At 41.5% G+C, this 27,391-nt stretch overlaps 1 protein-coding gene across 4 annotated transcripts in view; it reads left to right on the top strand.

Moving 5' to 3' along the window:
- ACBD6 (acyl-CoA binding domain containing 6) overlaps positions 1 to 27,391 on the top strand; it is a 143,040-nt gene that overhangs the window by 8,017 nt on the left and 107,632 nt on the right. For all 4 annotated transcript variants that reach the window (XR_014790412.1, XM_084851283.1, XM_084851282.1 and 1 more), the window contains exons 2-3: positions 4,655 to 4,719; positions 6,693 to 6,789. Coding sequence is in view for 3 of the 4 variants with exons in the window: in XM_084851283.1 (XP_084707409.1) it covers positions 4,655 to 4,719; positions 6,693 to 6,789 (162 nt within the window). In the remaining variant the exon portion in view is untranslated. The remainder of the gene's footprint in view (positions 1 to 4,654; positions 4,720 to 6,692; positions 6,790 to 27,391) is intronic.

The raw sequence follows: 27,391 nt of genomic DNA, 5'->3' as shown, positions 1-27,391 counted from the left end.
AGTTCCAAAGAAGGGCAACGCCAAAGAGTGATCAAACTACCGCACAATTGCGCTCATTTCACATGCCAGCAAGGTTATGCTCAAAATCCTACAAGCTAGGCTTCAGCAGCATGTGAACCGAGAACTACCGGAAGTACAAGCGGGGTTTCAAAGAGACAGAGGAACTAGAGATCAAATCACCAACATTCACTGGATCATGGAGAAAGCAAGAGAATTCCAGAAAAACGTCTATTTCTGCTTCATTGACTACACTAAAGCCTTTCATTGTGTGGATCACAACAAACTGTGGCAAATTCTTAAAGAGTTGGGAGTACCAGACCACCTTACCTGTCTCCTGAGAAACCTGTATGAGGGTCAAGAAGCAACAGTAAGAACCGGACATGGAACAACCGATTGGTTCAAAATTGGGAGAGGAGTATGACAAGGCTGTATATTGTCGCCCTGCTTATTTAACTTATATGCAGAGTACATCATGAGAAACGCCGGGTTGGATGAATCACCGGTCAGAATTAAGATTGCCGGGAGAATTATCCTCAGATACGCAGACAATACCACCCTAATGGCAGAAAGCGAAGAGGATCTCAAGAGCCTCTTGTTGAGGGTGAAAGTGGAGAGTGCAAAAGCTGGTTTGAAACTCAACATTAAAAAAAACGAAGATCATGGCATCTGGCCCTATCACTTCCTGGCATATGGAAGGGGAAGAAATGGAAACAGTGACAGATTTTACTTTCTTGGGCTCCCAAGATCACCGCAGACAGTGACTGTAGCCATGAAATTAAAAGACGCTTGCTCCTTGGGAGGAAAGCTATGGCACACCTAGACAGCATAGTAAGGAGCAGAGACATCACCTTGCCAACAAAGGTTCGTCGTATGGTTTTCCCAGTAGTAATGTATGGTTGTGAGAGCTGGACTATAAGGAAGGCTGAGTGCCGAAGAATCGATACTTTCGAACTGTGGTGCTGGAGAAGACTCTTACGAGTCCCCTGGACTGCAAGGAGGTCAAATCAGTCCATCCTAAAGGAAATCAACCCTGAGTGCTCATTGGAAGGACAGATAATGAAGCTGAAGCTCCAATATTTTGGCCACCTAATGCAAAGAGAAAACTCCCTGGAAAAGACCCTGATGCTGGGAAAGACTGAAGGCAAAAGGAGAAGGGGACAGCAGAGGATGAGATGGCTAGATAGCATCACCGATGCAATGAATATGAACTTGAGCACGCTCCGGGAGAGAGCGGAGGACAGGAAGGCCTGGCGTGCTATGGTCCATGGGGTCACGAAGAGTCGGACACGACTGAACGACTGCACAACAACAAATTTGTCCTCTGCCACTTAGTCAATGCTTTCGTATTTCAGCAGACTTTCTGACTGCCTTATTGAGTTCTTAATGACTGATATATTTTAATTGGTTTTTATCTGCTGCAGTTGTCTCAGATTTATTATTGTTGTTTAAATTGTTTTATTCAACTTTGTTTTGTTTTAAAATTATGTAAGTAGCCTTGGGTATTACTTTGACAGTGCAAAGGTGGGATATAACAGTTACTAAATAAATTATGTTGGATTGTATCCAGTGGTGACTTTGGTACTTCTGCAAGGCCGAGCACCCAGTTTTCACTGATCCTTCCTATGCTCTGCAGTCCTCTGAACATAAGGTTTGGAGAATTGTAGTATTTAATACAATATTGCTAGCTGCTGTTGTGCCATAAAAATCCTAATCTGTCTTTCATTCAATTACATGGAGTTGCCCTTACCATTAACAAATAGATTTCTAGAGATGGGTTTTGTATTCTGCCCTTATTCAATCTGTTTTGACTTTAGGAAGTTCATATAACCACGTTCAACTTGCGGTAACTGCAGTATCCTATGATACCTTGGCTGTGTGGAACAGCTGTCACGGCTAGATCTCTTTCACACAACTGTCAGTGGAAGAAAGCTAACCTATAATTTGAAGTGACTTGAGAATTGACCCTTTGGTTTTATTGGCTTGTCCACTACAGTTAATAAAATTCTTTGGGAGAAGTCCTAAGGCTTTGCTATTGCGTTCAGAATTATTTGGGGACAGGGCCTACCTAAATCATGACATTCCTTTCTGCATATCAGTCTCATTAAAACTGAAAGGACCTGTGCATGCTCAACCTGGTAACTTTTAATTAGTAGCTTTACATGATCTTAATATCCAACACTACTACCCCCTGTTTAATCATGCAAGTAATACAATGTGCATGGACAGTAGTACCTCTATTGAATAGAAGGTGCTGACTCAGATCAGTTCACTGTCCCTAACTCAGCATTCTTGTTTTTCTTCACTTCATGTTTGTCTCTCTACAAGGTGTGATTTAAGAGGGAACAACCCGTGTAAAAAGATGAAGGTAACGGTTGAGCACTCTGTTAAGACACTGTGCTATTTATCTGTGCTTATTCATTTGCCTGAATGTTTATTGCCATTTACTGTAGGTCATTTTAGGGTTGTTGTTTTTTAAATCACTCTTCTCTGATTAGGTAAACATACTTGAGAAGGGGAAGAGTTGCTGAATTGTTTTTAAAATGTTTTTGTAAGGATTAAGACAATGAAGTTGTGGTTTATTGGGCCCTGCAGCCCTCAGCTATCTGTAAATGTTCCAGGCCTCATGTGCACTGATAAGGCAATAGGCAAATCCTGTTGTTTTGGAAATATGAATGAACTCCACTTTGCAAGTAATTTCTTCCCTGTAAAGTTAGAAGCTCATTCTACTAGGTCACAGTGTTTTAGTTTTAGTAGACTTTCTGCCCTATAGACTGGGCTGTGTGAACTCCCTTCTAAAAATAGTATTTATTTTTATACACTAAAAGTTTAGTTTTTTGGCTAAATTTGCATTATTTCACTTACTTGTAAAACCTATTCTGCCATTTTTAGTATTAGATTCTGGAGATGCTATGCCAGGAACTTTGCAGGACAAAGTTGCTGTGCCATCATCCACTGGAAAAGTTAGTAAGCAGTTTCTCCAGCTTCTGAGATTGAGCAGGCATTGCCCACACAGTTTCAAGTATATCTTTATAGCCATATGGCTTAGAATCTTGCTTAAAAACACAGAAAAGAAAGCTGATATTCTCAGGAAGTAGAACTCTGTGTCTAACAAAACATTTGGTGCTTTTTTATATACATCCACAGAATTGGATACACTCAGCCTTACCTGAGTGTTTTTCAGTCTATAACACTTCTCCACAGAGTATCAGTAGGCCTGGATTACCTTGATATTTGCAGCCTGTAGAACCTTAATCACATGGATCGTGTGTGTGTTATTCCTGAATTTATCTGGTTCTCCAGAAGATGAGCACTTTCTATAAAATCTCAAGTGTTCCAAAATAAAGGTTTCTATTAAAAATGTATTTTTGAAACTATTCTCATTCAGGTAATGCAATTCCTGGATTTCAGAAGTTCAGATGGTACATTGTTCTCCTTTAAACGATCAATTCCTGCTATTGAATCTGTGGCTCTTATGTATATTGGTACCTTCTATTCCAAGTTCTCCACCTTTGTGTTCCTTATGTTAAAGGGGCACCTCCTTTGAACCCCCTATTATTGACTTGGGACCACTCCCCATTATATATTTTCAGGGATCTAGCATCTGAATTCCTTGGAAACATCCATGTGTAAAATTGCAGTATAGGAACAATTCATTCTTATAGTATCTTATAGGCTCCTGTGATTGATCAGTGTAAGTTGCTTTTGTGGCTTTTTGCCCTACTGGCTGCATTCACTTGTAATGGGAGGTCAAAAATCCTGGCGTAATAAACCAGGATATGCATGAGTAGCATGCAGGTGAATGCAGCCCGTTCACTCCCACTTCGCATAAGAAGCCAGGATTCAACATTTAAACATAGCTTTTTACATGTGAATCAGGAACTATGGTTAAGTGCTTCTAAACATGCCAGGATCAGAAGCCAACCTTAAACAAGGTCTTGGAGTTAGCTTATGATTTCTAGTATGTTTTAAAGCACTTAACCATAGTTCTAAATAACATATAAAGGGAAGCTGTGTTTAAATGCCAAGTCCTGGCTTATTTCCCCGTTTACATGAAGGGAGGAGAAAAGCAACAGGAAAGGAGCTGCATGCAAGTGCATTGCACTCATGCATATCCTTTCATTGAAGGTTTGCTTGGATATATGCATATCCTGACTTATTAAGCCAGGATTGGAAGCTTAGTATGATGTGTGAACCAGTTCAGTGTGTGATATATCTGAAGGAAAGCCAGATTATGAAGGCATGCTCTATTATTGGCGTGTCTTTTTATTTTCCTCTCAGTTTGTTTATATTATACCTGACAAGCAAAGCGAAACGTCCATAAACAGAAATAGCTTTCTTATTTCCATAGTGTCATTAATGAGTGTAAATGGAAACTTGGTTTTCAGAGGCAGTACCCTGATAAGTACTAAATGCTGGGGAGAAGTGGACTATCCATCACTATTGTGCCCATTTGTGAGCTTCCAGAGACATCTGGTTGGAGATAGTGATTGACTAAAGAGGCTTTGGTTTGATCCAGCAAAACAGTTCTTATATTCTTATGACAAAATTAAGACCTACAGGCAATTATTTTGTTAGCCAGGTCATAGCAGCAAATATAAAAAAAAATCTTTAGCACTTACTCTAACACTGTTCCCCATCTCATATTTTTCTTTAGGTCAAATATGGTAGCTGCAACACTCCCAAGCCTGGGTTTTTTGACTTTGAAGGAAAGCAAAAATGGTAAGTGGAAATATCTAATAATTTCTAGATACTTGTGAGTCTTTTCCAAAGACTTTTCTTTAGTGCAAGGGTGCAGAACATCATGCCCAGGGGCCAATTCTGCCCTCCTGGAGTTCTGATCTGGCCCTCTCGAGTTCCCCAAACAGCCATGCCTCCTTCCCCCCAACCACAGCCCCTTTCCACCAATTGTTTGTTGGTTTCCTGACTTTTGTGTGCATTTTTTCCCCATTCCAAAAGGTTGAAATACCTTTCCTAAGGCTTAGATGCTGGCAGTCAGAGCTTTAACCTAAAATATGTTGGTATTATTGGCATTTTAGCCCCGTTCACTGTGGAATACACCCCTTCTCTGAAATGAAATTTGGCCCTCGAGCTGAAAGATGTTCAAAACTCCTGCCTTATAGGATAGTAAAATACTGTGCATTCCATTTATTTTGTGTTAATTATTGAAGAGGTATTAAGGTCAGTACTTACAATTATATTTTCAGTGCCCCTTCCCATTTTTTTTACTTATTAGTGCAACAGTGGTCAACTGAATACTCTACTGTGGAATCACCTCTTGTTTAACACCTTCATTCCATGAAGACAGGAATTCTCTTGAGAAGGTAATAGTGATGGTGAGCCACAGCGCCCACAGGTGTTACCTTGCATATCCAACCCCCACTTGGGAGTTACTGTGTTGTGTGAACCCACCGAGCGTGGGTTATGTGAGGGTTAAACAACCCTCACATTACCCATGGTCTGTTCTAGGGTTATATGAAGGTTATTTAACCCTCACATAACCCATGCTTTCTGGGTTTGCACGACATGAGAACCCACTAGCGGGGGTTGGATATGCAAAATGCCAGCTGCACATGTACTCCACGTGCCGCAGCCTCACTGTGGGTTAAATAACCCATGATGGGCTGTCGTGTTGTGCAAACCAGCCCAGTCTGTCTTTTTAATTGCATAATGGTGAAGTCTGATAGCAAGTATATATAAAGGAACTCTGCATAAGCTTTCGCTTATTTGGGTTGCGGAGCTTCTCTGACCTTGCTCAGACAAGCTCAGGGATTGTGTAGCGTCCTTCATCGAAAAGCCAAGAAAAAATGTTAAGGCTCTTGAGCATCATTCACTTAATTTCTCTTTGTAATATAATTAATTATATTGTAAAGAAAAATATAATTAGCTATAATACATTACAGTAGTTCAGAATTTAATTTTGTTGTTTCATAGAAACAGGAACATTTTTAATTAGCATGTCCCTTTCTTGGCTACAGTTGCAATACATTCAAGGTTTTATTATACGTGACCATTAATGGATCAGTATTTGACTGGTCAATTGACCAAATGTTTTTTTGCCAATTAAATGACCAACCCTAAAGTAGCACTAAATCAGGAGGTGGTTCCATGGTGAAATACTCAGATGACCAGTTCACTGCCACTGTATTCTATCCACACTGAGGAGACAAGCTTGCTGTGAATCTTTAAAAAAAACTCTCCATGTTGTCATGCCAGCAGCAACTGTCTGCAGAACCACAAAACTGCTTTTTCAACCCACGTGAGTTTACAGAGTAGTTTAGGAGGTTGCCAAGAGAACTGTCATCTGGGAAACTGGCTCTGGTACTTGTGTACCATGTTTCTGTACTGGGAGTTCTTGCATCAAACTTCCATAAAGTCAGGGCATTTTAGAATGCATCTTGAGGGTTCAATGAATGGGTGGCCGCAAGCTGCCAATAAGAAACATTTCAAAATAATTCTGATGTTCCATGCTTGTGACTCATGTCATGTGTCATTAGAAAATAGGCTTAGGTTGAAAGCACACAACTTTTAAAACTTAACTAGAAAAGTGATTATACAAAGTATTTGTGTTGTTTATGGATGAGGAATCAGGTGTATAAACCTGACCTAAGGTATTAAAATGGAGGTGGGAAACTTGGAGGTAAATACATTGTTTACTGAGTAGTGGTTCTTCTTCCCCCTCATCTGCGTCCCAGGGAAGCTTGGAAAGCATTGGGTGATACAAGTTCTGAGCAGGCAATGCGAGAGTATGTTGCTACTGTGAAGAAACTGGACCCCACTTGGAATCCACAGGTAGGCTAAATGAATTACCTTATTGTATACATCGGGGGCGGAGGGGAACCTGTGGTCCTCCAGATGTTGTCGAACCACAGCTGCCATCATCCATGCTGCCTGAGCCTGATGGGAATTGGAGTCCAACAACATCCGGAGGACCATACTTTTTCCACCCTTGGTATGCATGAATAAGCCATATAGCGCATCACATACGTGAACATCGTAGATTTTAATCTAAGAGCTCAAAGAACTGAGGTTTTGTTACAGAAGGTAACCAAATCCTTTTGATATTTGAAGTAAGTGCTTTTCTTGTATGCACCCTCTGCTCATGACTGTTTACACTGTAGTGCTGTTTTGTTTTTTCCAAACACAAGCCTGCACAATTTGGGATTGACCAAGCTGAATATGGCCCACCAGCTATGTATTGTGGTTTACCAGGAACTCAACAGACAACTTGTTTTTTCTGCCTGCCTGGGACTGAAAAAACAACAGAGGCTGTCCTGTACATGGGAGGCTGTTTTACACAGTTGGTGGGTTGTATTCTGCTTGCTAGATAGATCACAACTTGTGAAGTCTTGGCCTAATAATCCCTGAGCTCAAAGACTAGCTGAAGACTAGCTGAAGAGTTATAACCCTGGAAGTTAGATAGCTAGGAAGTGCAATGTTAACTGGGTTTGAGGAATTAACTTGGACTAGAAAGTTAATCTCAGATTTGTTTAGCAATAGGAACACTTTGTCTTTCCTCCAGATTCAAGATAATTTTGGGAATATGCAAATAACCATTTTTGCCTGCTTTTTTATAGGATAATGTGCTGATAGCAATGTCAGGCATGACTAGAGTTTCATCTTCTAAGTTCTTTTCTGTACTGATTGTTCTTTCATTATGTTTTGAGTGAGACTGGTTGGAGGTGCTAGGGGCTCTTCCAAGCAGTGTTACCTAATCTGGCATGCTCCCACTCTCCCCTGCCCTTCTGCTGGGATAGAGCACAGGGTGAGAGCTTGCCAGGATCGGGGAGGAGCTGGCAGCTACAATTTTTGGCTTAGCCAGTAAGATTCATCAAAAATTGTAGACCCCTGGTGGTATGCCTTATCATGCAGTCTCAGAAGTTGGAGGGGATGGCAGGCATAGGAAGCCTTCTCCAGCACTGATGGGAAATGACACTCTATGCATCATTTCTTGCTGGGGTGATGTGGCTTGAAGTTCAACCCCATCATTCCTGGCAGAGAATGATAATTTCCCACCAAAGGAGTAGCCTGTTGGGCCTTGTCTGTGATCACTGGAGCCCTCTTCCACCTGCCTTCCACTCCGCCCTCTCCCAAGGTGAGGCTTTTTTTTCCATTTGGGAGAATGATGGTGGATAGCAGGTGTAGTAGGGCAGAATGGCGGCTGGGGGCCTGCTTGAGAAGAGCTGTGCCTTGATTCTCCTTGCAAGGGGTGCTTGCAGTTTAGAGCATTCAAAGCCTTTTGCAAAGTGATGGGCGAGCATTTGATGGAGGCCAGGTTGACTTGGCTATGTAATATATTTACTATTATTATTAAGTTGATATGCAGTCCTTGGAAGTTAAGCTGTGTTTAATATCCTAAGCCCTTGCTGTTGTGTTAGCCTCATATTTCCTTCTAACAATTACTGTAGTTGCAAATGAAATAATTTAAAAATGATATATGTCCTGAGGTTTATATGCAGCACTGTCAAAAGTGAATGGGTGTTACTGAGAAATTGGCAAACTGTAGACTTCATTTTCCTGTTGACTTTTCATTTTGATCTTCTTGGAAGTTATAGTAGCATTGTCGCTAGCTAAGCCTTGGGCCACGAGAGGGAGCTCTTATTCTAATAGTGAACAGAAGTTCAGTTGTCATAGTGTTGCTGTTCTTTTATAGAAATCATTGGCTTCAAATTTTGATTTAGAAATGTATGTTGAAACTAGTAACTGGATTGTCAGTTACTTCCTATGTTTACATTTAAATCTACTAATCCAGGGTGTTGAAGATGTTTTTGGCTGAATTAAGATGAGAAGGAAGTTGCTTTCTCTTGTTCATTTTTCTGATAAAAACATAACAATTGCCTTGTTTCATCCGACCAGAGGTCCATCTAGTCCAGTATCTGGTTTCCTAAGGTGCCAGCCTCTGGATCACACAGGCAGTGTATGGTGGCCATTCCCTGTTTGTACCCAGCAGCTGGTATTCAGCACTGTATTGCCTCTGTATATTGAGGTTCCATTGATCTTTTTTGCCCTGCTTATCAGTTTCTAGAGGCATCAGTCTGGACGCTATTGGAAACGGGATGTTAGCTTAGATGGAGCTGTAGTCTGTTCCAAGCAAGGCTGTTCTTATGTCTCACTCATCTAAATTTTACACTGTTGATGGTTTATTTTTACTTTCTTCATAGCTTCTTGTTGTAAATACACCTACATACTACTCAGTTCCTCTGGATCTTAAAAAATCTGATCCTGAATCTTGTAGAGAGAAAATATGTCTTTAGAGAATTGCTGCTCTGCATTTGATCATTAGGTTGTTGGTTTTCTGTTTGCTTGGAGAATTGTTAAAAAGTACTTCTAATTTCAGGGAACAAATAAGTGAACTTCAATTAGCAGCTGGTGGTGGTAAGCGGGGGCGGGGGACAGTGAGGAAGTCTGCTCATGCAACAGGATTTTCTCTTGCTCTCCTCCCTTCTACAGCCCCCAGCCTCACAAATCTGCTTCAGAAGCTCCCCCAACCCTTCAGAGCAGATTTTGAGGGAGCACAGGGGGCTGCAGGGCAGAGGGGGAATAGTCCTTCTCCTGGTTCCTCCAATGGAAGCAGTTCCATAAGTAGAAGGACCTCAGTGGATTCCATCCTGAGAGTAGCCAGTGTAATCTTAGAAACTGAACAGGCTTGAAAGTAAATAAAGTGGTGATAAAAGTTCACCTATTTCAGGTGTAACATGCAAGTTTCCTGTTGAGAATTCCCCCCCCCTTTAACAAAGTAGCCTCTAGAGGGCAGTGCTTCATCAAGTGGCCAGCCAGCCACTGCAGACAACCAAGATCAAATGCTGTTACTGTTGAAGTGTTTAAAATTTGTTAGACAAATAATTTCATAATTCACTTGAACTTCAGCTGTGATGCTGAAGAAAAGCAGTTTCTTATCTATAAACATGGCTTTCCCTGTTGATAGCACTTGTAGATTGTGCTGCATTTATAGCAACATAATAGAAAGAAATGTTCAGGTAGCAAATAGAATGGATTGAATTAATTTAGTTAGTGGCTCATCATGATGCCTTCCAACCAAATCCCCAGATCCAAGGTATCTTAATAGTCTTACACTGCCACGGCTCTACTACTTTGGAAGGCCTTACAAACATAAGATCAGTAGCACAGATTCTGTTTCCATCTTAGAGTCAGCAGATCTTTTCCCTTTATAAAGGAAACACTTAGCTTTATCTTTAAAATACTTTAAAAACTAATGTAACATGCATAAGTAAACCTATATGCATATCCTGATTTAAGCAAACTGAAATATATGGGTTGTAGTCCAGATCCTGAATTTCCCAAAGTACTAGAATTTTGTCTTTAAAATTAATCTGAGTTTAAAAATTCATGCTAAGGGTTTAGGATATAATGTTTTTTCTATAGAAAGCTTATCTCTAAACTTACAGTATAAAATGGAAGAACTCAAAGTAAATGCAATTTCCCTGAATTGAAAAAGTAACATTAGATAGAGGTAACTTTGTTGCTGGAAGAAATTAAGTCAATACAATGTATTAATACAGAACTGTAGATTGCAAGCAAAACCAGACTCCACATGTCTCTTTAGTTTGGTCACACAAACAGATGTCACTTTGTTAATCTCTCCATTGAGCCATCATCTGCAGTCAGGAGAAGAAATAGAGAGGTTTGGTCAGGATTACCAGAGGTTTGGAGGAGAACAAAGGAAAAATATGTTAGGTCATGGCTTAATTTAATCTGTGGCTTCTTTTATATCCTGCCTTGTATCTTTATTTTGCTAGTCCAAGAATGACTCCATTATATATCATTTGTAAAGAAAGGCAACTCTTCCATAAACTACTGCCAGAGCTCCCATTGCGTTCTTTTGTGATGTAAAGGTTGTTTATATTCACTAAAACAAAGTGAAGTGTAGGTTAAATGGTTACCTTTGCACAGTTTGGTTCATGTTAATCACATTTTTAAGAGTATATCAGAGCCAAACCTCAAATCCTTGCCTGCATTTAAAGATGTACAAAATTATGCATGGTGTGGAGAATGTGGATAAGGAGACATTTTTCTCCCTCATAATACTGGAACCTGGGGTCATCCCATGAAGCTGATTGGTGGGAGATTCAGGACAGATAAAAGGAAGGACTTCTTCACATAGTGCAGAGTTAAACTATGGAATTTGCAACCGCAAGATGTAGTGATGGCCACCAATTTGGATAGCTTTAAAAGGGGGTTAGACAAATTCCTGGAGGAGAAGGCTGTTGGTGGCTACTAGTCCAGATGGCTATGTGCTACCTCCAGTACCAGAAGCAGTCTGCCTATATACTCCAGTTGCTGGGGGACATAGGCAGGAGGCTGTTGTTGGACTCGTGTCCTGCTTGTGAGTTCCCAGTCGACAGCTGGTTGGCCACTGTGTGAACAGAATACTGGACTAGATGAACCCTTGGTCTGATCCAGCATGGCTTGACTTATGTTCTTATGTGTGGCCACCATTTTGAATATGCAAACCCTGCTTGGGGATTGTCATGTCCTGCAAACCTTTCAGGCATGGGTTATGTGAGGATTAAACAACCCTCACATAATTCATGGTCTGCTTTGTTTAACCCTCGCATAACCCATGCTCTCCAGGTTCTCATGACACGATAGCCCCCAAGCAGAATTTGATATACAGAGTATCGCCTGAGGGTGTTGTGGCTTGTCGTGGGTTAAATAATTCATGATGAGTTGTGGCATCCAAACCAAGTGAATATGTCATTGTATGCCACGTGGTTGTTGGTATTTGCCTGTGTCCTGGTTAGGCCGGGGGAATGGCCGCTGAGGTACCTAATTGGGGAAATTCTGGCAGAGCTTCTATTGCTGGATGGTCTGGAAATGCAGATGTTCAAGAGGCCTTTGTCTTTACTACACACATGGGAGAAACCAATTTGGAGTTTATCCACCTCCACCCACTTCCCCAAGGCCCAGATCTAAACCTCTGGTAGCATTTCTGAGTGGTTAGGCCACATGGGGAGAAATTCCCTCTCTTAGATCTTGGTCAGGAACCTCAAAATACACAAACTAAAGCCAGATGAAAAATAGACATGTTTATTACAAATTAACAACATGAAAGGTAAGGCAGTAAACAGAGGATACAGTAAACAAGAAAGCAAACCTACAAGCTGTCCGGTTGGCTGTGCTATGCCTCTGTTGCAGACTAAACACCAAGGAAGGTCCCTTGCACCTTCCACTCATTCAAGGAAAAAGGAGTCTGGTATGGAGTGATATAGCATCCAACCTCAAATGGACCCTCCCCTCCCTGGTCTCCAGTGGCTTAAAATCCCCCTTATAAGGGCTAGATGGCAAAGGGCAGCAAGCTATTCAGCTTGTACCAAGCCCACACTGCTGTTCTTTGTTAAAAAGGACTGCAGATAGTCCAAAGAGAGTACTTGGTCCATGTCCCACAGGCTAGTAACTCTTAAAGGGAGAGAGCCTAATTTTAGGCATGAAGGACAGCCTCATAATGGTTGGGGTGTGTGTGTGTGTTAGTTGAAGGCTATTCTGGAATCAGTAAAGAAATTCTCTGAGATCATACTGCTATTTTCCTTTCTCTTCTATTCAGCTACCTGATAATGTGCAGCAGTGTATATTTTCGTAGCGTAGCATTTAAATGTTGCTGTCGCGCCCATACATGTGTTTGCAGAGCTGCCATGAGGTCTAGTGGCTAGTAGCTAGCTAGTCTAATTTGAGATGGCCCCTGCTGAGTAAGGCAGCTGATTACTGCTTACATGATCTATTAGGTAATCACTTGAAAATGCCTTTCCTCAAAATACAGAGCAATCCTGTACTCACTTACCTGGGAGTAAGTCCCATTGAACCCCTAGGGACTTACTTTGATTGCACTGTTAATGTTGTACCACTTGAATAATTTTAGAATGAGTATCTCATTTAACATTTTAATAAAAACCATGCTGAAAATTAGTCCTCCTCTTACACACTGATATATGTGTTTTCTCTTTATTTAAGTTTATATCCAACTCTAATCCTAGGGCTCAGAGCAGCTTAAATAGGTATCTAGAATTTTACATTAAAAAAACCAGAAGTACACCACCACCCCCCCCGCTACTGCACAGCGCAGTTATTATGCACTTCCTTGCTAGGGAGATGGGAGGTAACCCTTGGTCCAGTTTAAAACTATTACCAGCCTCATTTTGTAAGGTGCAGTGATGCTAACATGTTATTATTAAAGCAGGCGGTACTCTGCTTTGTTGGGTAAATTTAACACCTGTGCTGTACAAGCAAGCAAGTTTGGTTCACTGTATTGAAATGAGGTACAAATAAATGCTGCTGCATAGTACTGAAGAGTTCCTACCACTTAAATAAAGAAAACAAATTTGTTAAGTGGCTTGAGTACACAATGTGGGATGGTCTATGTATGTATTATCTAATGGTGACTAAAATGTAAAGTTTTACTCTTTTATAGGAGACATCCAGTGTAGCGTAGTGGTGAGAGTGACGGACTGGGAGCCGGGAGATCCGGGTTCTAGCCCCCACTTGGCCGTGGAAGCTCACTGGGTGACTTTTGGCCAGTCACAGCCTCTCAGCCCAACAACCACAGAGTTGTTGTTGTGAGGATAAAACAGAGAGGAGGAGGATAATGTAAGCTGCCTTGGGTTCCTTGCAAGAGGAAAAAAGGTGGGATATAAATGCAATAAATAAATAAATAAAATAAATCCATTCAAGGTATATCTTTCATGCCGGTGATGTATCATTGCATTAAAGTTGATAAGTGAATGGAATTTTAAATTGAAGGTGTTACCAGAATGGTTTCTGTTTTGGCAGCATATAAATAAGCACCTAGCAACTGTCCTTTATAAGCCAGTGTTCAGTACTAAAAACATAAGAACAGCCGTGCTAGATCAGACCAAGGGTCCATCTAGTCCAACATTCTGTTCACACAGTGGCCAACCAGCTGTTGACCAGGAAACCACCAGCAGTACATGAGTGCAACAGTACTCTCCCACCCATGTTCAACAACAACTGGTGTACATAGGCATACTGCTTCTGGTACTGGAGGTAGCACATAGCCATCAAGCCTAGTAGCCATTGATAGACTTCTCTAGGAATTTGTCCAACCCCCTTTTAAAGCCGTTCAAATTGGTGGCCATCACTATATCCTATGGTAACAAGTTCCATAGTTTCCCTATTTCCATAATTCCATATGTGCTGTGTGAAGAAGTCCTTCCTTTTATCTGTCTTGAGTCTCCCACCAATCAGCTTCATGGGATGATGCTGGGTTCTAGTATTATGAGAGAAGGAGAAAAAAGTGTCCCTATCCACATTCTCCACACCATGCATAATTTTGTACATCTCGATCATGTCTCCGCTTGCCCTCCTTTTTCCCCAGCTAAACAATCCCAGCTGTTGTAACCTTCCCTCATAGGGGAGATGTTCTAGCCCCACACTGGAGGAATCACTTGCCTTGTTAATAGTTCCTTTTTTGGTTCTTTTTCTGGCAAGTAAAATTGTCATGGGCACCATGTACCACAAATGTTAGCAAGGCTGCTGACAATGGTGTTTTAATTTTTTTTTTTTTAATTTTCTCCTCATTTAGTAGGTTAACTGATTTGACACGTGGCAGGCTTTCCCCCCCTCAATTGCAGTTAGAATTTGCAATGAATGGAACCATTTCTAGCTCCATTTGGGATGCAACTTAAACCATAGGTTCCATAGAGCGAGAAGAGAATGAAGTGGCTTTATGCAATAAATACTGCAGATTCAGGTTGATGCTTTTTTGTTTTGGCATGGGCTTATAGACAGTTTATTTGTTTTTCTTTGACTTTGTCGCTTTAAATTTATGGAGTCTTAACTTTTATTTATGACAAGGCAGTTGTCTTCATTCTAGCAGTTGATTGAAATAAAATACTGCCAAACCAGCTCCTGGAGTTTAAACTGACATGAAATTAAAAAAAAGAAAGAAAAAGATTTACACAGAATGGGACCTTTCCTGGAAGTTCATGTTTTCTTCCTGTTAGTTACCAGCTTGCAGGACATTCATTCATTTATTTATTTACATGATTCCTTGCCTTTTTGCAAAAAATGGTGTTCAAGGTGGTGAAAAATAAAACGCTGAATTAAAAACAAAATACTAATTAAAACATAACATAAAAACAAATTAATTAAAAACACAACAATTAAAGAAATAGACAGTATCCAACCAGTTAAAAAGCCCTTCAGCAGCAGACCAGCTTTTCTGCCAAAGGGCTGTATGAATAAGAACATCGGAACCTGCTGCCAGAAGGGCAGCAAAGGGGTTCTAACCTAGCTTTTCTTGGCAGGGAGTTCCAGAGCCTTGGAGCAGACACCAGAAAGGCCCCTACTGTATGTGCCTCTTATGGCAGTGGGACCAAGAGAAGGCTCTCCCTCAAAGATTTTAAAAACTGGGCAGGCTACTGTGGGAGATTCTGGTCTTTCAAATAGCCAGGCCTCTAGTTGTATAGGGCTTTATAGATCATAAGCAGCACTTGGAATTGTGTCTGGAAACAGACTACTAGCCAGTTGTAACAAGGGTGTCAAATGCTCCCTGTATCCAGCCCCAGTCAATAGTCTTTCCACAGCATTCTGGATCAGCAGAAATTTCTGAACACTTTTCAAAGGCAGCCCCATGTAGAGCCTGTTACGGCAGTCCAAATGGGAGGTAACTAATGTATGTGTCAACATGCCCAGATCAGACGTCTCCAGGAATGGGTGTAGTTGTGCACTTGCCTCAGCTGTGCAAAACGCACACTTGGTCACTGCTAGAACCTGGGCATCCAGGTTCAGGGCTGAATCTAGGAGTACACCCAAACTACAGATGTGGAGTCTTCAAGGGTGGTGTAACCCCATCCAGCACATGTTGAATCCCTATTCCTTGATTTGCCTTTCAACTAACTAGGAACACCTCCGTTGTGACTAGATTAAGTTTCAATTCATTCACCCTCATCTGATCTGCTACCAATATCAGGCACTGATTTAGTACTAGAACAGCTTCCTTGAGTTTCGATGGAAAGGAGAGATAGTCCCATTTCAGTCTGGGTTTCATTCTGGTTACGGGACTGAATCAGCCTTGGTCGCCCTGATGGATGACCTTTATCGAGAGAGGGACAGAGTGCAACCCTGTTAATTCTGCTCGATCTCTCATCAGCTTTTGATACCATTGACTATGATATCCTCCTGGATCGACTCCGTGGGATGGGTATCGGAGGCATTGTGCTACAGTGGTTCTGGTCCTACCTACGGGGCCAATTTCAGAGAGTAACATTGGGTGACTATTCCTCGGCCCCTTGGCAATTGAGCTATGGGGTGCCGCAGGGTACCATCCTGTCCCCAATGTTGTTTAACATCTATATGAAGCTGTTGGGAGCGGTCATTAGGGAATTTGGAGCTAAATGCCATCAGTATGCTGATGACACGCAGCTCTATCTCCCTGTGACATCTGAATCAGGAGAGGCTGTGCAAGTCCTGAATCAGTGCCTAGACTCAGTGATGGGCTGGATGAGGGCCAATAAACTGAAGCTGAATCTTGGCAAGATGGAAGCCCTGTGGGTGAATGGTTCCCGGGTCTGGGAGATAGGCTCATTGCCTGTTCTGTATGGGGTTGCACTCCCTCTGAAAGATGAGGTCCGTAGTCTGGGGGTACTCCTAGATCCATCATTATTGCTGGAGGCCCAAGTGGTCGTGGCAGCTCAGAGTGCCTTTTACCAGCTTTGGCTGGCTCGCCAGCTACGGCCTCTCCTGGACAGGGATAGCTTGACCACAGTGGTACAGGCATTAGTAACCTCAAGGCTGGATTACTGCAATGCGCTCTATGTGGGGCTGCCCTTAAGGCTGGTCCGGAAGCTGGAGCTAGTGCAGAATGCAGCAGCTTGGCTGTTGTCGGGAGCTGCCCCTTTTGAGCATGTAAGTCCTTTGCTGAGGGAACTGCACTGGCTGCCTATTTGCTACCAGGCCAGGTTTAGGGTATTAGTACTAGTGTACAAAGCCCTAAACAACTTGGGACCAGGATACCTGAGAGAGCCTCCTTCCCTACCAACCGCCCGGTCACTGAGGTCATCAGAGGGCATGTTCTTGGTGGTTCCACATGGACCTATGGCCCAGTTGGAGTCCACCAGGAGAAGAGCCTTCGGAATTCCACAAGAAGGTGGCCCCCTTCCTGTGGAATTCCCTACCTTTAGAGGTCAGGCAGGCGCCAACATTGTGTTCTTTCCGGTGCCTCCTGAAGACGTTGTTCTTTCAAGAGGCCTTCCTTGCATGACCAGCCGTGGTTTGTTGAATTCCGCTTAGTTGGGATTTGTCTTTTTAACTTTTTAAACTCTTTTAACCATTGTTTTATTCTTATCATGTTGTTCACCGCTTCGAAATCTTCTGATGAGCGATATATAAATATTGTAAATAAATAAATAAAGAGAGAGAGAGAGAGAGAGAGTGTGTGTGTGTGATCAGCATACTGGTGGCACCAAACTCCAGAACTCTGGACAACCTCTCCAGAGATTTCATGTATATCTTAAGTAATATAGGGGACCAGATGGAACCCTGAGGGTCACCACAGGCCAACAGCCAGAGCGTCTAACAAGAGTCCCCCAGTACCACCTACTGGAAACACTGTAGATTAGTGCCTCCAAGTCCTATCCCAGAGACATGCCTGAGGAGCTGTTTCTGCCTGAAGCCTGATTGAAATGGATCTAGATAATTTACCTCATCCATAGTCTGAGAAAAATACAGTTTGACATGGGCAAAATTGTAACAGAAGCAAGCGTTTTCCACTCAGAAATGATAGCTGATTAACGTATCCAAAATCTGCCAAAATCGAAGCACTCAAATTTGCATTTCAAAATGGCTACTGTATGCTAATCTGCAGGTAAGTGTAATTTCTCCTTAAACCTTTAGTTTTCATTTTTGTAACGTCTGATATGGCTCCAGCTCCTAAATATCTTGTGAAAATGATTAGCTGTAACGAGGTAACAGGGTGTTCAATATTCTGCTGTGTTGTTCAGCCGCTTTGGGTAACTGCTAAGTCAGTGGATGTGACAGTAGTTTGACTTTGGAGTGTGAAGACAGTGATTGTGATGAATAGGTTTGTTGGAACAAGTTTCATTATTTAACTTAGTTATATTTGTTTATTATTATTAGTTACTAGTGAACAGACCCAGCTTCAACTGAAGCTTGGAACAGCCCTTAATTTGATACAGTGAAGCCCTCAAACATGCCACTGTCAGAGTTGGGCACATTGCGCTCACCCTGTCTGAGTGAAGGAATGGGTCCCTGCATTGGTGAAGTCCTATAGCCCTCTGAAGAAGGGGTCTGTTTCCTCCATTTTGCTAAGGGTTGGAGTTTGGAAGGAAGGAGAAGCCATATAACTCTATCTCTTAGTCTAGTAATTTCTCCTGGCTTCCAGCTGTATCAACTGTGTGTGTTGGTAGGAAAATGTGCCACCTAGTGACTGAAGATGTATTAAATGTATTACTGAAGATGTAACTGCAGGCTCCAAACACATGGACACACCAAAATTAATTTAAATTAAGTAATACATTTGAAAAAAGAAATTACCCTGAGGGGCACACCCCTAGGTTCCCCTTAGTATGCATGTGAAGTTTCAGTTGTCTAGGTTTCACTGCTTTGGTGCTATGGTGTTGACAAGACAGACTCACATCCTCTATTATTATTACAGATAATATGGTTGTTATGTATAATAAATGCATTACCATTTTCCTTGGCCTGCATATTTCTTAGACCTTTACGGTTAACTGCTATTCACTGGGACATTACAAAAATGAAAAATAAAGTTTAAATAGAAATTATACTTACCTGCCGATTAGCACATGACTTCCATTTTGAAATGCAAATTTGAGGGTGTTCCCATGCTTCAAATTTGGCAGATTTTGGGTATGTTAATCAGCTATTATATCCGAGTAGAAAACTTTTTCAAATGCTTCTATTATAATTTTGCCCACGTTCAGTGCTCCCCTCCCCATTTCGTTCTTAGACTACTACAAACCCCTGGAGTTCAGACTGCTACCAAATGCTCCAGCCCCTTACCCAACAATGGAATATTGGAGACTGTCTGGAAATTACCCAATATGGCAGGTGGTTTTTTTAGCAAAGGTGTCACCACCACCTCTTTTAGGTAAGATGGAATCACACCTTATCATAAAGAAGAGTACACTGCTACCATTACCCGCTCAGCCAATCTCACCCTGGCCCTTTTTGTAAGCCAGGAAGTCCAGGGGTCCAGCACTCATATGGTAGGTCTCACTTCTATGAGAATCCTGTTGACATTCTTTGGCTGTACAAATTGAAAAGTACCCATTATAACTGGACAAGCAGAGGCCAAAGTTACATCAGCTGTGGACCTGTATCAACCATGGCATCCAAGTCGGCACTGATGTAAGTGTTTTTATCTGCACAAATTGGTCAAAATGGACCACATTTTCTTCTTGTAGGATAGAATCTAAATGGGCTTTGAACATCTAAAAAAGCTCTGTTGGGCAACTCTGTGCAGATGCATCAGTGGCAGAGAAAAACAATTTCTTCGCCACTGTCACTGCCACAGAGTAGACTTTTCAAATGAGCTTTAGTCTTTGTTTGGTTGGATTCACTGAGAGCTTTCTGCCAGTGTCACTCTAGTTGCTGGCCCACTTGTTTCATCGGCCCCAGCTCCCTGGAAAACTACAGTCTGTTTGGGTCTACTCAGCAGGAGAGGACACTCAGGAGTGATCGTGTCAACTGCCCAGGCCATTTCCCTGTTCCAGAGGTCAACCAGGGCTTCAACTGAATTGCCTGCTGAGGTGATAGGAAAATCCTCAAGAAACCTCAGAAAACCATTCAGATCCATCCGCCTTCTGGTGCAGACCATCTTAATTGTCCCCCACCTTTTCAGAAGTTCTGAGTCTCAGTAAGTCTAAACCGCACCAGGTAGTGATCTGTCCATGAAAACAGAACTATGGATTTTCTGAGGCTGAAATATTCTCTTTTCATTATATGCTGACCTGAGAGAAATTGAAACTTTGGTACATGGAGAATATTCAGCATAAAGCTATTCTATTATTTTTAATAATAAGCTCAGATGCTAGGACAGACACTGTTTCTTTGCTTTAACTTTTGAAATATAAAAATTGCCTCTTTAAATATAGTAGTTGTAGCATCATATACCAGTCAGAGATTCTAAGACTTGCATGTTTCAAAAATAAGAATAAATATATTATAGTTTCAGTAGATATGCTAAAAGACTGATACAGCGGTACACAGGATCAGTTGCAACCACCGTGTTCAGCACCGCCAGCAATTGTTAGCTGTAAACCAAAGTCCTTAGAATCTGAAGTCTGGGTGTAAACTCCAGTGATTCAAGTAGCCTTGTAAGAATGCATGCTGGTCATTTCCTTCTAGAAAATATAATGAAATTATTATTTACCCTGAGATTACTCAGTAATGTTCCCATCTTTTCAAGAATACCAAGTAGCTAATCCCCAAATGAGATTGAAATGCAGTTAGTAATTACCATCTTGTCACTACTTTGACCAGCCAGTGTCTAATCATATGGGTAGAAAGTATCGATGTTGTGAGCCAGCTACCTTAAGTCTTAAGAGCTGTAGTTCATAAGGGTGTGGTGGTCCTGTATTCTAGGCACATTTTGGGGTGATGAGCAAGATACGTGCTCTTGTTCTACTTTGGTGGACCCTATTTGAAGGTTTGGAAGCTTTCGCTTTTCTTTGTACTTTAAGACTTGTCATGACTTTTCTGGAAATACTGACTGTCCTGCTTTTTTGGTGGTGGGTGGTTTTGTTGACCACATAGTGGTTTCAGTATGATGTAAAATGCTGCTGTGCCAGTAATTCCAAACCTCTTTACATATCATAAAAGGATCTGTGGAGTAGTTGATAGCATGTCTGACTAAGACTGGGGTCATCTGGGTTCAGACTCCCAGCTAGCCATGAAGCTCACTGGGTGACCTTGGGCCAGTCATTATCTCTCAGCTTAATCTACCTTGCAGGGTTGTTTTGAGAATAAAGTGTGTATTGGGGGTGGGATGAGAGAGAGAGAACACAACATGTATGTTGCTCTGAACTCCTTGGAGGAAGGGTAGGATAAAAATGAAGTAAAATAATTTCAGGAAAGTAAGATCCAAAAATACCTTCCCGGGTCCTAAAGTAGCGGGAAATATGTTTTGCTGGGACATAACACACACAGAAGGAAAGCAGGTTTTCAAAAACCACTGTTTTGGGGAATCATTTCCATTTTAGTAATATATAAGAGGCAGGTATAGTGAGTTTGTGTATATATATTTTAACTAGAGCTATTGTAATGAAATGGAGCTGTAGCACATTCTGTAGCTTAAAAGGATAGTTTGCTGAAAATGCATGACTCTTTATCGTTTTTTTAAAACATTCCAAATACCGATTCTTGTCCAGTCACTTGGTGTGACTGTTCATTGGAGCCAAGTAGTATTGCTGAGAACAGAATATTAAAACAGGATGTTTCTGACAGACACTAATAGACTCTGTGACCGAGGTACAGTATCCTTTCATAAAAGAGGTGGATTCACTGAAGGGAGTCTTATAGGGAGGCTGCCCTGTTCATTTTTGGCATGTTGATATGTAAACTGACCCCTCATTCTATAAAAAGTGTCAAGAATTCTAAGATGTATGCACATTTTAATGGAGGAGGAGGATTTTATGAAGAAAACTTAACAATGTGTGAATATTATAGCAGGCAGCACCGCTTTAGCGATTCAGAATGTGGTAGTGTGAAGCACAGCACTGTTATCTACAGGTGGCAAACACCTTTGGAATGATGGCACTTGATTTGCTTTCATGACATGCCTCATTAGCTATCCTGTCAAAGAAACACCCTGTATTGTTGTGTCCATTGCCTCCTAAGAAAGACAGCTGTGTACCTCCTTATTTTTGGAGACTGCAATCCTAGACCACCTGACTGCAAAGGTGGAACTTCCTCTCTTCCTTTAACTTTCCTGGCATTGGCTTTAGCTAGTAAATGAGAGTTAGAAGCAATTATGGTGTACACAATTAACCAACTTCAGATCTCCACTCTGGCGTATAATTGTGACTGTCAAACACAATTAGTGTCTAACCAAGTTTGCTTCCCAGAGGAGAGCCAGGGCATGATGTAGGGATAGAAAGGAAGGGGAGAGAGTTTCTGAAACTTTAGGAGGGTATTCATTTATCCATAATATTTATGTCCACTTCTTGTTCAGTAAACATTCTACCAAAAATCTTACTTCTACTGCTCATTATCAGCATGAATCTAGAGCATCCCTGTCTAGTTGAAGAAGATGGTTCCATTAGTTTCTTTTAACCCTACAGATTGGCGATTCTGAGGCTGTAAGATAATCATTTTATACATGACTGCTAACTAATGTATGCTAACAGGCTCCAGATATTACCACCATGGTGTAGTTTTTGTGCTGTTACTATATTTTGTAAATAAAAACATTTGCTTGTTAGAAAGATTACTGAATCAGCCCCAGAAGTCCTTACAATTCTGTAATATTTTAACAATTAATTTTTAGCCTTGTGAAACCGTGATAGTTATAGGGCTGGCTGAATATTAGGGTTACTTGTCCATAATCTGTTGCGCTTGGAATTTATTTTTTGAGGGGTAGGTAGATGGATATAGATCAAGGGTCAGCAACACCGTGCCCACCAAGACCCCTGAATGTGCCTGTGATCTGTAAGCTTTTCCCTACCTCTATTAAAGTCAATGGAGTGAGATCACTCCATTGACTTTAATAGAGGTTGGGGAAAGGGTGCCCTGCCAACAAATGGCTTGAGGTGAGGGGAATCCCACTCCTCCCACAAAGGATCCTTGGGACAACAGGATCCTTGATGGTGGGTGGGCTTCCCACCCTCAAGCCATTTTTTGGCAGGGGACCATTTCCCCAAAAAATGGTGGCGGGGGGAGAGAGCTGAGGAGCCAGAGAAGGGGGCAAGAAAAATGAGAACCCACAAGGAGGGGGGAAGAAAATTGAGAATCCAGAGAAGGGGAGCATTCCAAACATTTTAACCCCTTGGCAAATTTTGGCAGTGCCTGGGACACATTTTCAAGATGTCAGATGTGCCTGGGAGGCCAAAAATGTTGCCTTCCTCTGATATAGATCATTGTTCTATTTTTTTTTTTTAAACCATGTGGCTATCCACCTGTTATGGGTGCTACTTGTATATATAGAAGATGTTTGTAGAACTTCTAGTCTACTTGAAACAAACTACTTTGCCTCTTCCAGGGATCAGGTTTTATCAGGAATCTAGATGACTGTAGAAGAGCAGTTAATCAAGAGGGAAGGTAAAGTTTGGCTCTTAGGCTTTTGTTCTCACAGGACCTGTGTATTTTCTTACATTTGTTCATCTTTGATTGCTGTGGTGTTCTAAAATGTCAAAAAACTAATCAAGGAAGAGAGCAACACATCATTTTAACTTGTTTCATTTGAACTTATGATGATTCAGAAGACAAATTGGTTCATATAGCCAGTTTTTTTAAACGAATACCTCTCAGGCCCGCTTTGCTAAAGGTTAGGTATGTATGCATTTAGTCATAAAATGCAGATTGTGTGTATCCTTATTAAAAGGCATTTAAGTAAACAATATTCTTTGCTAATAGTGTACAGATAAAATTTTAAATGGTCATGTAAGTTTTATTTTTAAAGTATAATTTTACCCAGACAGCCATTGTTAGACTAGATGAGGGGTAGGCAACTTAGTGGCCTCCAAATGTTTTACACTGCAACTCCCATCAGCACTACCCAGCATGGCCAGTGTTCAGGGATGATGGGAATTGTAGTCCAAAACATCTGGAGGCCACCAGGTTGCCTACCCCTGGACTAGACTATTAATGTTTCTAGCTTTGGATTGAAATTGGGAGAGCTCATCCCCTGTGTCCTAGTATTATTAAAGTAAGTAAATGGATTTGACTGTCTGTAGGGGGCAACTTTCTGGGACTTGGGGGGCCACATTGCCTCCCCAAACCCTATTGTGGTCACACCCTTCCCCCACTGTTGCTGGAAGTGGCCACCACCACTGAAATCCCAGCGATTCTGCTGGGAAACAAGGTGTGCGGGGAGCGCGTGCCTTGTTTCCCAACAGAATAGGGCTTCCAGCAGTTTGTTGAACAAATGTTTGGTGCACTGTTAGGATCCCTTTTCTTCAGAGAGACAGAAAGCATAAGGGGAACCATCCCTGTGTGCCTTGTTTCCTAACAGAATTGCGCTCCCAACATCCGGCCAAACAGTTGTGGGCTGTTGGGAGCCCAATTTTGCTGGGACATAAGACATGTGTTCCTGTGCACTTTGTTTCCCAATAGAATTGCTGGGATTTGCGGGATGACAGTGGTGGCAGGGACTAGGTAGGGGCTGCACAAATGGCCATGTCAGGCCATATTTAGTCCACGGGCCTGGTCTATACTGAGGGGCATAAGGTGTCTTGCGTATGAAAACTCATGCCACAGTACATTTCTTAGTCTTTCAGTATGCCACAAGATTCTTTGTTTTATATTAAAGCACTGGTTTTCAAACTTCCTACCTTTTTACTTCAACAAAAATGGGGTAATGAGCTCACTGACAAGATTATGAAGAAATATCACAGCTTTATTTTATCATAAATGTTTACAGGAAGAAGGTTAGCTTAGTATACCAACACCATAGCACTTGACCAGCAGACTAGTTTCATTAGCAGTGCCAGGGATAGAGAAAGATAGAGGTGAGGAATTAGAGTTTATCAAATAAGGAGTACGGAGGATGCTAAGGAAATGGCAAGGCAGGACTTGGGAAGCTATACGCAACAGTGGTTTCTGGATTTTGATGGCACATGATGAGTGGACAGATTTAGAGATACTTCAATAGTAAGAGGAAGAAAGAGAATCAGACTGGCTATATTTACCTTAAGAACACCCATGCAGGATTAGATTCAGTGAGTAAGCCACTGGCCTTAGAGTCAGCAACTCATAAGAAGTGGCATCACTTTCTCTCCCACTACATAGACACGGCTACCTAGGATTTTGAGGGGCCTGCAACAAGGTCAGTGACCCCAAGATTGTGGTAGTATACCCAGAGTGGGAGGCCTAAGAGTGTCTCAGGCAGAAACATTAAGTTCACAGTGTGGTTAGGCTGCACTATGAATGAAAGCTGGCTGAGATGGGTGCTTCTTCAGTGGGCAAAGCTCTATCTGGGCATATAAGACAACTGGTCTATCTTTGCATAGAAGACAGCAAGGTGGTTCAAGAAAAAAAGGGGAGAGAAGCTGGCTCTGGAAAGATGGACTAGGCACCAGAGTAGGAGAGGAAGAGTGCTAGGTAGGGATGTTGGAGAAATCCGCAAAGGATTCAAACGAGTTCAGATTTCTAAGAATCCGACCTGCTGATTCCTCAGCAGACCAGCTTCATCTGAGTCCTGCAGATTCACAGACTAGTTTTTTACTTTTTGGTGGGAGTTGCGTAATTTAATTTGTTTGCAAATATGCTTGTGCACAGGTACATTAGTGTGTCTAATGTGCATTAACTAATGTGTGCTTATACATTTGCAAATGAACAAAATCGTGCAAATCCCCCGGAAAGTAAAGAAACTTAGAAAAAGCTGGTCTGCTGCGAAATACTTTTTGTTTGAAAAGGGCTAAGGAAAAGTTTGCATAAACCTTAGTAATTTACAGTGCAATCCTATACATGTCTGTTCAGAAGTAAGTTCCATTGAATAACTAGGTAAGTGGGTATTGCAGCCTCTCTCTTTCTTTTTATAGTCCTTTCATTATTAGAGATAAAAATGCCACTTAAAAGTGTTTAGATTGACCAAAAAAATGAAAGAACTAAACTATATACCATGAGGAATATAATCAGGACTTTCTATGCATAAGAAAAGAAAGATCAGATTATGACTGATAAGTCATATCTATGCATGATTTGAGCGTTACTTGATTAGACTAACAGCACAATCCTATACATGTTTACTCTCAAGTAAGGCCTTTTGTGTTCAATGGGGCTAACTCTCAGGAAAGTGTGCAAATTGGGCTGCCTAGATTTGGGGAATTGGAGTATGGGAAACCTACTCCTAGGAACTTCAGGTTCCTGGGCAGGCTTTTTAGGCCTTGCTGTAGCTTTGTGCAAACATAGTGCATCCTAGAACACACCCAACAATCCTCTTAGGCAGAGCGCCTGAGTAGTGGTGGCAAATCAGTAACAGTGGGCAAATGGTCTTTTAGGGAAGTTTGTCAGCAATTAGTAATTTTTCCCATAGAGGAACCTATTGAGAAGTTTCTAAAGAACCCTGTGGTTCTCCAGGACATAGTTTTAAAACTGCTGTGTTTACAACATCAGCAGATACAGACTTCAGGTTGAAAATACAAAAACCCTGTAAAAGAAATGCTTCAGTTTTATCACAGAGTTTTTCTTCCTTTATATAATGCTTTGCATGATAGAGCCATCCTCTTCAGATTTTATTGTTCAATCATGATTTGATTTTAATTCTGTTAGAGCCCTATAATTGTGTTTGAGTTGCTGTCTTCTAAAAAGAGAAGATGGAGCTAAAATTGTCATGGAGGCATTGGACAGTGTGTTTAATGTGTCTGTCATTATATGTTAACCTCTGATCTGGGACACATGGCACCTCTTTTATGCTTGACAACAATTTTAAAGTATATTTCTTGACATCATGTATAAAGGAATAAGGGGGGGTAGAGGCAAAAGTGAATTAATGATGTTAGCAAATAGCATTCCCATTCCATTTGAAACACAGCTTTCAAACTTTTAGTCCTGTGGAGCACCATTGCCACTGACAGCTAGTCAGGATCTGATTGTACCCTGAAGCAAACTACTCTTTTTTATTGAAAAATACACTGTATTGAGCCAGGAATGTGAACACTTGGCTGTCCTTGTTTTGAATGAACCTGTGAGTTCTGCTTTCCACTTCCTGACAAGTTTTGTGAACTTAACTTCTTCCAAGAGTACAGGAATAGAGGAGGTGTCTCTTCCATAGTTTGGATGCGTTCTGACAGTCATAGTAAAGTCACAGGTGCACCTTTATCTCAGTGGGGTCTGGAGATGGAGATCGTCCAAACTATAACATGCTGCATGCAGGGCAGGCCACATTGGCAAGAGGACAAAACAAAACATGAGAGTGCAAGGAAAATGCTTGAATATGTTGAGAGGCATAGTAGGAAGAGGTTGGCTCTGTTTTTAGGAACCGTAGCTTGGTGGAAAGGTTCATGGCTTTTGCATGTATCAGGTTTGGTTCTTGGTATCTCCAGTTAGAGTTGTTGGCTCCCAGAGCTAAGAGACGTTTTTGCCTGAGATCTTGGAGAGTAGAGTGGCTGCTAATTGGCGATGATAGTTCTGTGCTTGATGGAGATATGGTCTGACCCAGTATAAGACAGCTTCTTATATCTAAAAGGGATTGCCACTTTTGCATCAGTAGAGGCAAACCTGT

Source organism: Heloderma suspectum, chromosome 4 (genome assembly GCF_057233095.1).
Source record: "Heloderma suspectum isolate Gila_16-S chromosome 4, 16-S_ref, whole genome shotgun sequence".
Lineage (NCBI taxonomy): Eukaryota > Metazoa > Chordata > Lepidosauria > Squamata > Helodermatidae > Heloderma > Heloderma suspectum.
Note: the sequence above shows the minus strand (reverse complement) of the source record. Positions and strands in the feature narration are given on the sequence as shown.